This window comes from Topomyia yanbarensis, chromosome 3, assembly GCF_030247195.1.
Source record: "Topomyia yanbarensis strain Yona2022 chromosome 3, ASM3024719v1, whole genome shotgun sequence".
Classification (NCBI taxonomy): Eukaryota; Metazoa; Arthropoda; class Insecta; order Diptera; family Culicidae; genus Topomyia; species Topomyia yanbarensis.
In genome coordinates this window covers 162839330-162851470 of record NC_080672.1, presented here as the reverse complement: position 1 = coordinate 162851470, position 12141 = coordinate 162839330, and the positions used below count along the sequence as shown (strand labels likewise).

The window sequence follows — 12141 nt, the reverse complement described above, 5'->3', positions numbered from 1 at the left end:
CGATATAGAGAGTGTTAGTCTATTCAGTCAATTTCCATACAATAATGCAACATTTAAATAACACTTTACTAAGCTTTTTTGGGCTAGTGAATCTTCACAACCTCAAAAAACGCGACGTTATAGCTCGAAATCTTTTGGATCAAGCGTTTTGAAATTTTGCACAACTCTTCTTCACGTCTTTCCCAAATTATTATTATAATTACAATTTTTACAATAACTTATTCGCTGGATTTTTCAGCGAAGGTTCAGTTTTTTACTTCGAAGCGCTAAGAAAAATTAAAAAATCGAAAAAATCGTTGTCTAGGGAATTATGTGGGCAAATGTAGTACAAAATTTGAAAGCTGATGGTTAATTTTGGGTTATGACTCATGATATACACCGCAAAAGAAGTGTTTTTTTCGAGGAGTCTCCGAAGATTAGAAGTGATTCGCTCAATTTGAGAAAATATTGTTCAATTGTTGCATTATTATATGGAAATTGAATGAATATTCTAACACTCTCTGTAATGCCAAAACACTTTTTTAAAAATGTGTCTTCTACTGAATTAACCTTTTGAATGTTCTAAATACAGTGTCGGCACAGTTGCTCTGAAAAGTTGTTTGTTGGGCATCATTCTACAGAATAAACGAATGCACTCACATTACAACTATTTCTTCTGTTATAGTTTCCTCACCGCTTGGTACGGCTGTATGTTTCGCGGACTGGTCCCGTTACCAATTGAGCTGCCCCTTTCCAGTTCCGATTCCCCACCACAACAGGTAGGCTTCCTGCTAAGCTCGTGTGGAGTTCAAGTGGCGCTTACTTCGGAAGCATGCTTGAAGGGCCTACCAAAATCTTCCACTGGGGAAGTAGCCAAGCTCAAAGGATGGCCTCGGTTGCACTGGTTTGTGACAGAACATCTGCCAAAGGTACCGAAGGACTTCAACACCAATAACAATCGCATTAACGAGGATTCCATCGCATACATCGAGTACACAACGGACAAGGACGGTAGTGTTATGGGAGTTACGGTCACACGTCAGTCGATGATCAACCATTGTCGAGCGCTGACAATGGCATGCCATTATACCGAGGGGGAAACTATAGTATGTGTGCTGGACTTTAAACGAGAAGTCGGACTGTGGCATAGCATTCTGACGTCGGTACTCAACGGCATGCACGTGCTTTTCATTCCGTATGCTCTGATGAAGCTAAAGCCATCATCTTGGATGCAGCTTATTACAAAATACCGCGCCTCGTGTTGCCTAGTAAAGAGTCGTGATCTACACTGGGGTCTACTGGCAACCAAAGATCACAAGGAAATCTCACTTTCTTCTCTACGAATGCTCCTAGTTGCGGACGGTGCCAACCCATGGTCTCTTTCAAGCTGTGATCAATTTTTGAGTGTATTCCAACCGAAGGGACTGCGAGCGGATGCAATTTGTCCTTGCGCGAGTAGTTCGGAGGTGTTTACCGTTTCACTAAGACGACCAGGTCGCTCTGCAGGTGCCTACAATCAATCGGCAAGTGGCCGTGGTGTGCTTTCAATGGCTGCTCTTTCTCATGGTGTAGTACGGGTGGACAGCGAGGATTCACTCACGTCGCTAACTTTGCAGGATTGCGGACAAGTTATGCCAAGTGGTAAGTGAAATTGCAAAGTATACAAAGATTCGATCTGACTAATAAGTTTGTGTTGTTACAGCTACGATGGTAGTAGTGAACGCTGAAGGTCCTCCGGTGCTATGTAAAACGGATCAAGTTGGTGAAATATGTGTAACGTCAGGGTCCACAGGAACAACCTACTTTGGACTCGATGGCATGACTAATGCTACTTTCAAAGTAATTTTCATTGGTTGTTGTTAGTGTATAATATCTAATGGTAACTTCGTTCGCAGGTTCAACCTCTCACAGAACCATCCCCGGTTAAGGAAGGGGAAGTACAAACGCCAGGGAAACCTATTGGTGAGGAATCTTATGTTCGCAGCGGGCTGCTTGGTTTCCTAGGTCCTGGCGGCTTGGTGTTTGTGTGTGGTTCAAGAGATGGTTTAATGACCGTAACTGGGCGCAAACATAACGCGGATGACATCATCGCGACCGTGTTAGCCGTCGAGCCAGTCAGATTCATCTATCGAGGCCGTATTGCAGTGTTCAGTATCAAAGTGCTTCGAGATGAGCGTGTATGTGTGATTGCCGAACAACGACCAGATTGTTCCGAAGAAGAGTCATTCCAATGGATGTCTCGCGTGCTCCAAGCAGTAGACTCCATTCATCAGGTAGGAATCTACTGCTTGGCACTAGTTCCTCCCAATCACCTGCCAAAAACACCCCTTGGAGGAATTCATCTCACCGAAGCTAGACGGCGGTTCCTGGAGGGATCACTGCATCCCGCCAATGTGCTCATGTGTCCACACACATGTGTCACTAACCTACCGAAACCGAGAGAACTTCATCACGGTATGTATAGCCCCCAGAAGTGAGTGTTATTCATTGCACCCCGTGTTTTTTATTTTCGTTTATCGAACCAATGTCTTTCATTTGTAGAGTAGAGCACAAGTTGATTTTTTTTGCTATCACCACCAAAACTAATATATATGCCGGCGAAGGGATTTCTTTCAAGCTTTGATGTTGGTTTTATGTTCTAGTAAAGGAATATTGATTGTTATTTTATTACGTTTGCTTATTTCTGCGTTTGTTTAAAAGTATAATATTGCTAACAAAGCCAAATTATTTCAAGCTCAGACACTTTTTAATCGAGTCGCGTGATAGTTGGGGCAGTCCCAGTAAATAGAAAAATGCATACATCATATTAAGGCTTGAATGATTTGATTTGTTAATACAGTTTTGACCGCTGCCCTGAGAAACCTGCGTTTCTTGAACCGAATCCTCCCCGGGCTAACGCAAGTGATGATTGTATTTTGGCTGGATTATTGTATTTAGGTTAACACGCACCATACTAACTGTACTGAATTATCCGATTGGCTGTACCAGTGACAATTTGATTTGTTTCCATTATTTTCGTAAACTTTCATTTCCTCAAAATTAATATCATTGTTTTTCTCTCTTAATTTTCTTTTAAATGCTGCTCTGCTCCTCACAAATACTAAAAAATCAAAATCTGCAAAATCGACTCGTGTGTTTTGACGCAATAACGTAAAAAATATTGATATAAAATGGCTTCCTCGTCATCACGAACATCATCATCTTTACCATCGAATTGGCCGATTAATACCCTCATCCCTATTTCGCCATTACCTACGATTAATGAAATTATTTGGTTGTGGTACATCTTCCCTAAAATAAAACTGTAAATAATCATTTTTCAACAACAATCACACATTATCATTATACTTTCTACTAAAAAATTAAACTGTGACCTGCCACAAACGCAAATCCGCGAATATGCCCACAATTCCTCACAACACATCTCCAACCACAATTCATCATATCTAACGCATTGGGTACACGCACCAATCCATCCATGCCACACGCACACGTCAATGCATCGCAAAATTCACTTCCGATTAAAAAAATAACCACCATCTAACCACCAACCCGTCGTCAAATCGTCAAACGAACCGAAAAACTAAATTCAGGTTCTATCCAACAACTTCAAATTTCCGGCACCACACCGTCGTCGTCGACTTCGATCAACACCGCCGGTACAGACGCCTCCGTCGGGCCGGCGTCGGTGATGGTCGGCAATCTGGTCCAGGGCAACCGTCTTGCTTCAGCCCAGGGACGCGACATTGGATTGGCGGACGATAACGAACGAAAGGTAAGTTGTTCATTTAGAAATGTAGTAATTTATACACTGGTATATAACGCCACAAATATTATAGCATATGGAAGATGTTTCGATTCTATGGGAAAGACGGTGGCAAGTACTACAAGAAAAAAAAATACTAGTCACAACGTGCATCCATTGGCCTGAATGGAAAAATTACTTCCCAGCAATGCATGTTTTGTAGGACATTTCCACATAACTTTTTTTAGTGATTTTTTTCTATTCGTCAAATATTCTAAAAAATCATTGTTTTAAAAGTACACATATGAATCCAGAACTCTCAGTTTCTGTAATTTTCACAAAACGATTACGTAATCAGAATTGGCATTTAGGACCAGACTTGCCAGAAAAACTTTAGATAAATATTTTTACGTTTATATTACAACTCAGTCATATTTTCATTTCAAATATTCAATCCTGCACTCGCATTTTGAATAATTAAACGCAATTTGTAAAACAAAAGAAATAATGGAAATTCTGACCGCGTAATAGTTTCATAAAAATGACACACTTTTTCGTTATATTTTTTACTACAGTCAAACATTTTTGCGCATGTTTTAGTAACGGCTTGATTTGCTGGTTGGTTACTTTTTAACTTAAAAGTTACTAAACGCCAAAATCTCATGTCAAAATTGGCTTTGGCAATCAACTTGACAGTAATTAGAGATGTGAAAGGTGCATTTACAGTGTTTTTAACATTTGTAAGTCGTCCATCTAGCGAATCAAATCGTTAGCTGGATAGAGGTTCACATTTGTTATCGTGTTAAGAATTATTCGTAAGTTTGAGATTACAGAAACTGAGAGTTCTGGATTTATATGTATACATTGATACTTTAGATTTTTAGAACGTATGATCACCGCGTCTTTTTTAACAACTTTATGCAAAAAATTCAGCATCTCTGAAACTTCAGGATATAAAAGAATGGGCTTTCCCCTTTCATTTCAAACCAACATCAAAATAATCCGTCGGGGGGTCTAGAGCAACTTTTTTAAAGCTTTTTTTTGTGAAAGCAAAGATTTTACAATGGAACTAGTTCATATTTCTGCCTTTAGATGGTGCTTTAGACATTGAAACAACACTAAAGTGAGAATCTGATAGATAATTTAATTGTCTGCAGCATTGTTAACAACTAAAAACCGATTTGAAATTATCCGGAAAAGTTGTTTAATATTTTAACAAAGTCTAAGTCTAAGTTAGTTTCACAAAAGACCTAGTGGTTTGTCAATTCACACACACATTTTTATTTGCCAAATAGTTGTGTTTAGTTGAACAGTGAATTCAGCGGAATTTGAGAGCTTGGAAAGTCTCATCTTGTAGCTGAAAATTATAATTCCCGATTCCACCTGATACAGGGCCCCATTAATATTTTTGGGATGAGAAGTCTTAGATAAGTGGTGACCAAACTACAGTCGTGATTCGCTGGTTGGACACTTTTTAACTGGATTGCTTTTTAGTTGGACCTCCGCTAGTTGGACCATTGTCCAACTAAAAAGCATTTGAATGTCAAAATCTTATGTCAAATTTACTTTGACAATCAATCTGACAATTATTAGAGATGTGAATAGATGCAACTACAATACTAACGTCTCCTTTGGAGAGTTTTTGACATCTGGCAGTCGGTCCAACTAACGAATCAAATTCGTTAGTTGGACAGAGGTGTGGCCCAACTAGCGAATCACGACTGTAGTATGATATTCATATTCTTTTCCATGATGGTGAGTGATTCCTCCCGCAGAAACAGCTTTTTCAATGATGTATGCCTTCTTTTTCATTTTTTCGATTGTTCTCGGGGATGACTGATAACTATTCTTACATGAATCTCTTACTCTGTTAGCATCTTCGTATAAAATTCACTTGTCCTGATATTCAACCTTTATATTTGAACAAAGTCAATGAAACTTTTAACACCATTGCAATATTTCGCGGATTTCATTGCAACGGTTGGTTAAAAGCGCTGATTATCCGTTTTCAAAATTAACTCAATGTGACAAACATTGAACAAAAAACTTTGAGTTTTTGGATTTTGATAGTTTTTTTTTGGATATATTCGAGGTCCTCTATGTATATAAACTTTTTCTTGTACTCAAATCATATTTTGTTTTCAAAAGTAATACATTTCTCATAATCTAGGATCAATTCAGTCACGATTTCTCGCATAATTGATAGGAAATGGCCGTAAAATCCAACTGCCACAATATGATTTGCGGAGAAAATTTGAATAAATCGTTTCACGCTAACCACTAATTTGGACAGTTACTGCTAGGGTTGCCACCCCTCCGGGTTTGACCCGGAGACTCCGGTTTTCGAGAGCGATCTCCGGGTCTCCGGGTTTTACATCAATTTCTCCGGGTTTGGTGGGAAAAAGCATATGTTAATTTTTTGACATTAAAAATGTCTTACTCCACTATCTGGGGCTAGGTGTCATTCTAAAATCTAAACTATCTCCCATGTAACGAAACTATGTAAGGTTTGCACGCTTATAACTCCGATATTACTAGGTGGATTTTAATCATTCATACACCAACCGATTCAGAAACACCTAACTTAAATATTGGTAATAATTTAATATCTCCCCAATAAAAGCAGACTTTTGGAAATTGGTAAAATTAAAAAGTTCACAAAAAACGGGAAAAATACCATTCGTGAGGCAGATTTCTCAGACACAGCCGTCAAAAGAGGGCAGCTTAGTTGCTCAATGAAACACGAAAAGTCATAAATAGAAGCAACGCATGTCCGTTTAAATCAGTTGTTGCTCTTATCCCACACGAGCAACGTCGTCTCCGGGCGATGCAATAAGCGCTATCGATTTTCGGTAACGTTGGCATTTGCACACACTCGCACCTAAGTGACTAAACCATATACGGTTAGTTTATAAATAGAGGTGACGCGTACCCGTTTGAATCAGTTTTTGTTCTTATGTCGAACGGGTAAGATCATGTTTGCAGCGTCTGGGCACTACAATAAGCGGTAGACGCTATGCATTTTCGGCAGCGGTGGTCGTGTGCGGATTTTTCGGGTACCAGCACGGTGTCACAGAATGATTTGCAAAGTGGGTGGGTGGGGTGGTTTGGATTTAACTCAATACGGTGTGTGCTGCTTAAGGTTCAAGTTACCTTTTTTAAGCATGTGTTAGAATTCAACGCTTGGTAGTGTGCGTAGGAAAAATTGTGTTCAGCTTTGCAACCGGATTATCCATTTAAACCTTTTTAAAACTCAAAAAAAAGGATATCAGTCGATTTATTAGATCATCACGATTCAATTCATGCAAAATACCTGCTGGAAAAACCATCGGCTTAGCTAAATGGTGCTTTTGAAAAAGTGGCTGTGGTTTTTTCATTGCGCAGTTGTGTTGCGTACCCCAGCTCGGTGTGGTAGTGTGATAAAAAATCACAGCCACTTTTTCAAAAGCACCATCCAGCTAAGCCGATGGTTTTTCCAGCAGGTATTTTGCATGAATTGAATCATGATGATCTAATAAATCGACTGATATTCTTCTTTTAGAGTTTTGAAAAGGTTTAAATGGATAATCTGGTGGCAAAGCTGAACACAATTTTTCTTACGCATACTACCAAGCCTTGAGGTAACTTGAGCCTTAAGAGTGTTGCGTTTGAAAAAAATATATTTTTATGCATGCGTGTGCGTTGTAACTTGTTAATCCATGTTTACGGCGCTTTGTAGCTGCGTAGGGTAAAGAGCCTATTGGTTTTCATATTTCGGTTATATGTTTTTTTATCAGTAAGGCATCTGAAAACGTGCTTCTGTAGTTATTGCACTGTTCAGCAGCGTAGTATTTTATATAGGAGAGTACACTCAGGTTTTTTTTACGCGGATTTTGAAATTTACGCGGTTTTCATTAACGCGTTTTTTTTTTAAATTTACGCGGTTTTCATTTACACGGCCTCTATTCCCTGCGTGAAAAATCTGAGTTTAATTGCATCGGAAACAATCACATTCCCAGCAGAACTTTTTGTTTTCTAATTTCAAACACTTTTGTTTCGTACTGCACACAACGGAAAATTTTAAAACAGAACTTACCGTCCCAGCAGCAGTTGAAGCGGGTGTTCTTTTTCGATTCAAATTCAAGCCATGTCTTAAGCGTTACTGGACTTAAAATTGTTTTCCCAGTTTAACCAGTCAGAATATCTGTCCTACCCTATGTATTTAAAACACAGTTCTAATTGCGTTTTAAGGTATACAACAAATACGGTTGGGTATACTAATTTAAATTTTAAAATAAATCTGTTTTAAATTATGAAACAAACCGCTGTACTGAAGATATAATTATGTCAGTCCTATTACCACATAAAACACCTATATAACATAAAACGCTGCAGAATTGGTTTAATAATACAATGTTTACACTACAGAGTTATAACACGTTTTAATAATTAGCAACAAGAAAGATGTCACCAAGATGGCATAAAAACCCGTTTTAACTGGTAGTGCGAACGTTGCATAACAATGTAATTTATCAAATAATTTCATTTTTCCACCACTAATCGATTAAGAAATACTTAAACTTAAGATTGTTTACTTAAGTTCATTAGTACATTATTGAAAATTTAAATGGAAAATGAAATTTCATATTTTATGGACAATCTGTATATTTCCGTTGGCGAGCGTGGGTTTCCTCATCACAGCTCTCAATATGGAACTTTTCTTTTGAATATATTTTCTGGACAGACCAGCCTATTTTTACTAGATGGATCAGCCAAATAATGCCAATCACCTAGTGAGATACTTGATTAATTAATAGATTACCGTTAAAAGACCTTCAATAAATTATGTTTTAATGGGGAGGGTCAGGGTATATAGCAAATTGTAACATATGAAAACAGGCGAGTGAACAAGAATGTGTGTCGATATGTGTGATAGATAAAATTCATTTGCACGCTCTTGAGAAAAGCTATATTTTTAATGTCACCGTGGTCGTGTCCTGTACACAACCCTTTAATTTTTTTTTGGAATTAACTGATTCTCAACAAAATATTTAAAAAGTCTAAGTTAACTATTACTCTGCTTATTTTTCCCGACTAACCCTTCGTTTCAAGGTGGCGAAGAGTTCACCAAATATTGCTAATTTCTTTCACAAAGCAATGAAAATGAAAAACAAATATAATTTACTACAAATTAACCTTCCGGAAGTCGCGCTAGTGCACTGAGTGCACGCTGCTCTGAAAATCTAGCGAAATCGTCTTAGGCGACCAGCGGCTGCTCGTTCGGTAGGCCATATGCGCGTGGGTTAAGGAAAGTAATATTTCGCTATGTGCTACAATTGAAATCTTGCATTTCACTAAGTCGCTCAAAATGTTATTTTGCTGCAATTTTACCAAATCATTTCACTCTTAGTGGTGCTTATCACCAGCTGCATTAAGGTGTGGCAGATTTGTTCTAATCCAACTGACTAGGTCAACACCAAACGAGTTCTTCCGGTGTTGTCGCTACTTCGGCAGCGATCCTTATCTGGGCTAGGCAGGTGAGTTTTGCCCCTTTGTTGCGAAATTAAAATTTATTGGTGATGAATAACCGACACCACATAGTGTGAAGTCTCAGCTCTGCCTCCTTTGCTCTCCTTTTCCTGTTAGTTGTGGAGGAGAGCAATGCTCGTCCGACTTATCCTCCACAATGAGAGTAGCTGGTGCTTTTGTATTCTTGCCACTTAGTCGGGGAAGTGAAATACTACACCACATTAAACCGATAAAACCGTTCTCAAACGTAATAAAAAAAACGATTAAAGTGCTCTAAAATGCCGACCAATCGCATTGATTCCAACTTCTGTCTCGTTCCACTCAAAATCCACCCATTTTGCGTTGCGTGCAATGTTTTTGCGTTGCGTGCAATGTTGTTTGCGTTGCGTGTAAGACGTTAAAACCCTACAGAAAAACTAGCCCTACATTTAACAAAACGTCGAACAAAGTGGATCAGCGTAGGACGTTTGTTAAACAATTTTTTCTGCGAGGCAGTGCAAAGCAGATGCAAAAATGGAAATTAAATGATTTTTTTTCAATTTGATGAAAATTTGTTATACATTCTTAGAGTGACGAAAGACGAAATGTTGGGACACACCTAGGGCGGGTGTGTCCCAACATTTCGTCTTCAACGGAATTATAATAGTTGACTTAAGCGATAATTATTAAATTATGCGATGTATGGTCTTTTCTAAAACATAAATGTAAGCAAACGCTTGTAACCAAGCAATACCTTCCAATGAATGGTAGTTCCTTCGAATCTATCGGGAAAGATTAAAAACCAAAAGCACAAATAGTTTTCTGTCTCTGTCAAACATCCTAATTTTCAGAAGGTCAATTAGAATTGTCAACGTAATGAATCCCGTCAAATATTTCCATGCCACTAAACCCAATTATTGTTTTTTGGTAATGAAATAAGTGCGAGAAAACATATTTCCAAACCACTAGGATTCGTGTGAAACTATCTTAGATACAGTCGTGATTCGCTAGTTGGGCCACACCTCTGTCCAACTAACGAATTTGATTCGTTAGTTGGACCGACTGACAGATGTCAAAAACTCTCCAAAGAAGACGTAAGTAGTGTAGTTGCATCTATTCACATCTCTAATAATTGTCAGATTGATTGTCAAAGTAAATTTGACATAAGATTTTGACATTCAGATGCTTTTTAGTTGGATAATGGTCCAACTAGCGGAGGTCCAACTAAAAAGCGGTCCAGTTAAAAAGTGTCACCAGCGAATCACGACTGTATAACTTTGTTAAAATCTTAAAAAACTTTTCCGGGTGATTTCAGATCAATATTTAGTTGTCAACAAACTTGTAGACAATTGAATTTTCTATCAAATTCTCACTTTTAGTGTTGTTCGAATGTATAAAGCACCATCTAGAGACAGAAATTTGAACTAGCTTCAGTAGTAAAACCTTTTAGTGTTGTTCGAATGTATAAAGCACCATCTAGGGACAGAAATGTGAACTAGCTCCAGTAGTAAAAACTGTATTGTTACGAAAAAAAAACTTTAAAAAAAGTTGCTCTCGACACCAAGACGGATTATTTTGATCTTAGTTTCAAATGAAAGGGGAAAACCCATTCTTTCATATTCCGAAGTTTCAGAGATGCTGAATTTTTTTGCATAAAGTTGTTCTAATAAATACATCGTGATGATGAATAGAAAAAAAATGTTGAAAAAATCCTACTTATATTGTTAAAAAGTAAAAAACAACGGGCACCTTATGTAGAATGTTGTTACAGTGATTATTTTTTATGAAGATCTATCACACGGTGTGGAAAAAACTGCTTTTTTCGTTTTCGATTTTTGCCCATTCTCTGTGCAACCTTAAACGCACGTTTTGGAACCATTGCGACCACTGTGCACTGGTGTGCTTTCTTACGACAAGCGCTATTTAGCACATGTCGAGAAAAACTATTTTTTAGTTTGAGATGAAATTTCCTACAATTTATAGATGGTAGAACCGATTCAGAGAAAACAATTCATGCTTCTACTTATTCTGTATTATTTTCTCAAATATTACGAAGATCGGTACTGAGAGTTCTTGTTAAAGATATAAACAAGAGCGCACATGTCATAAGTGTGTATTGATGACAAAATTGGTATGGTGTGTCATAATTTTGAATGAAATATTTTCTGTACAAATAAAACATCAAGTATTAATATTTATTCATATCTTTGGTGTAATTTGATCTAGGATCAATCGGTGAGATGCATTTTAAAATGCATCTATGGAATCTAGAAAAAATAGTAATTTTTCATTACTGTGTTGCTTATGCCATTGTGTTCCTTAGACATTTTTTTCACAGAAGAACATCTATAATTTTAATATAACTTGAGCCAATCGCAAGTTACAGTGATTTGAAGCAAAGAAAAACTCACGATTTCACTTTTCTCTATATCTCAGTAATCAAACAGAACTTCAAAATTCTGAAAACACCACACTTTTTTTTAACGATTATTGAATTTTAGGTAGCCCTTTGAAGCAAAAAATGTGATTTTTAAAAAATTGTTAACATATAATTGTAAAAATAATAATATTTTGCATTATTCTTGTTCATTGAACAATAGGAATTATAATGAGCAGTCATCGTAATTCTCACTCACTGCCAATTACACGAGAAGAAGCTGACCCGATATCCAACTTTTTCAGAATAAGATGAGCCCTACAATTCACTGTCTCCATTGCTTTTTCGATTAAATATAATTGGTACTCACTCCTCTCACCGCAAATCATAATAATTTTGTATTTTCATGAAAATAAACAAAAGTGTTATTTACTCTATTAATTAGAAAAACCAAAAACAAAATAGGGTAGTCGAATCCTTGGTGCGAAATTTTAAATTCAGTTACCTATTTCTGGTTGAATTTACCGAAACTAACGTTCAGCTTCAACGTCTC

At 37.4% G+C, this 12141-nt stretch overlaps 1 protein-coding gene across 1 annotated transcript in view; it reads left to right on the top strand.

Annotated features, from left to right (window-relative positions):
* Positions 1-12141, top strand: part of LOC131687356 (disco-interacting protein 2-like) — a 105449-nt gene that overhangs the window by 77694 nt on the left and 15614 nt on the right. The window contains exons 5-8 of the mRNA XM_058971437.1: positions 558-1620; positions 1682-1818; positions 1875-2433; positions 3573-3754. Of these exons, the coding sequence (XP_058827420.1) occupies positions 558-1620; positions 1682-1818; positions 1875-2433; positions 3573-3754 (1941 nt within the window). The remainder of the gene's footprint in view (positions 1-557; positions 1621-1681; positions 1819-1874; positions 2434-3572; positions 3755-12141) is intronic.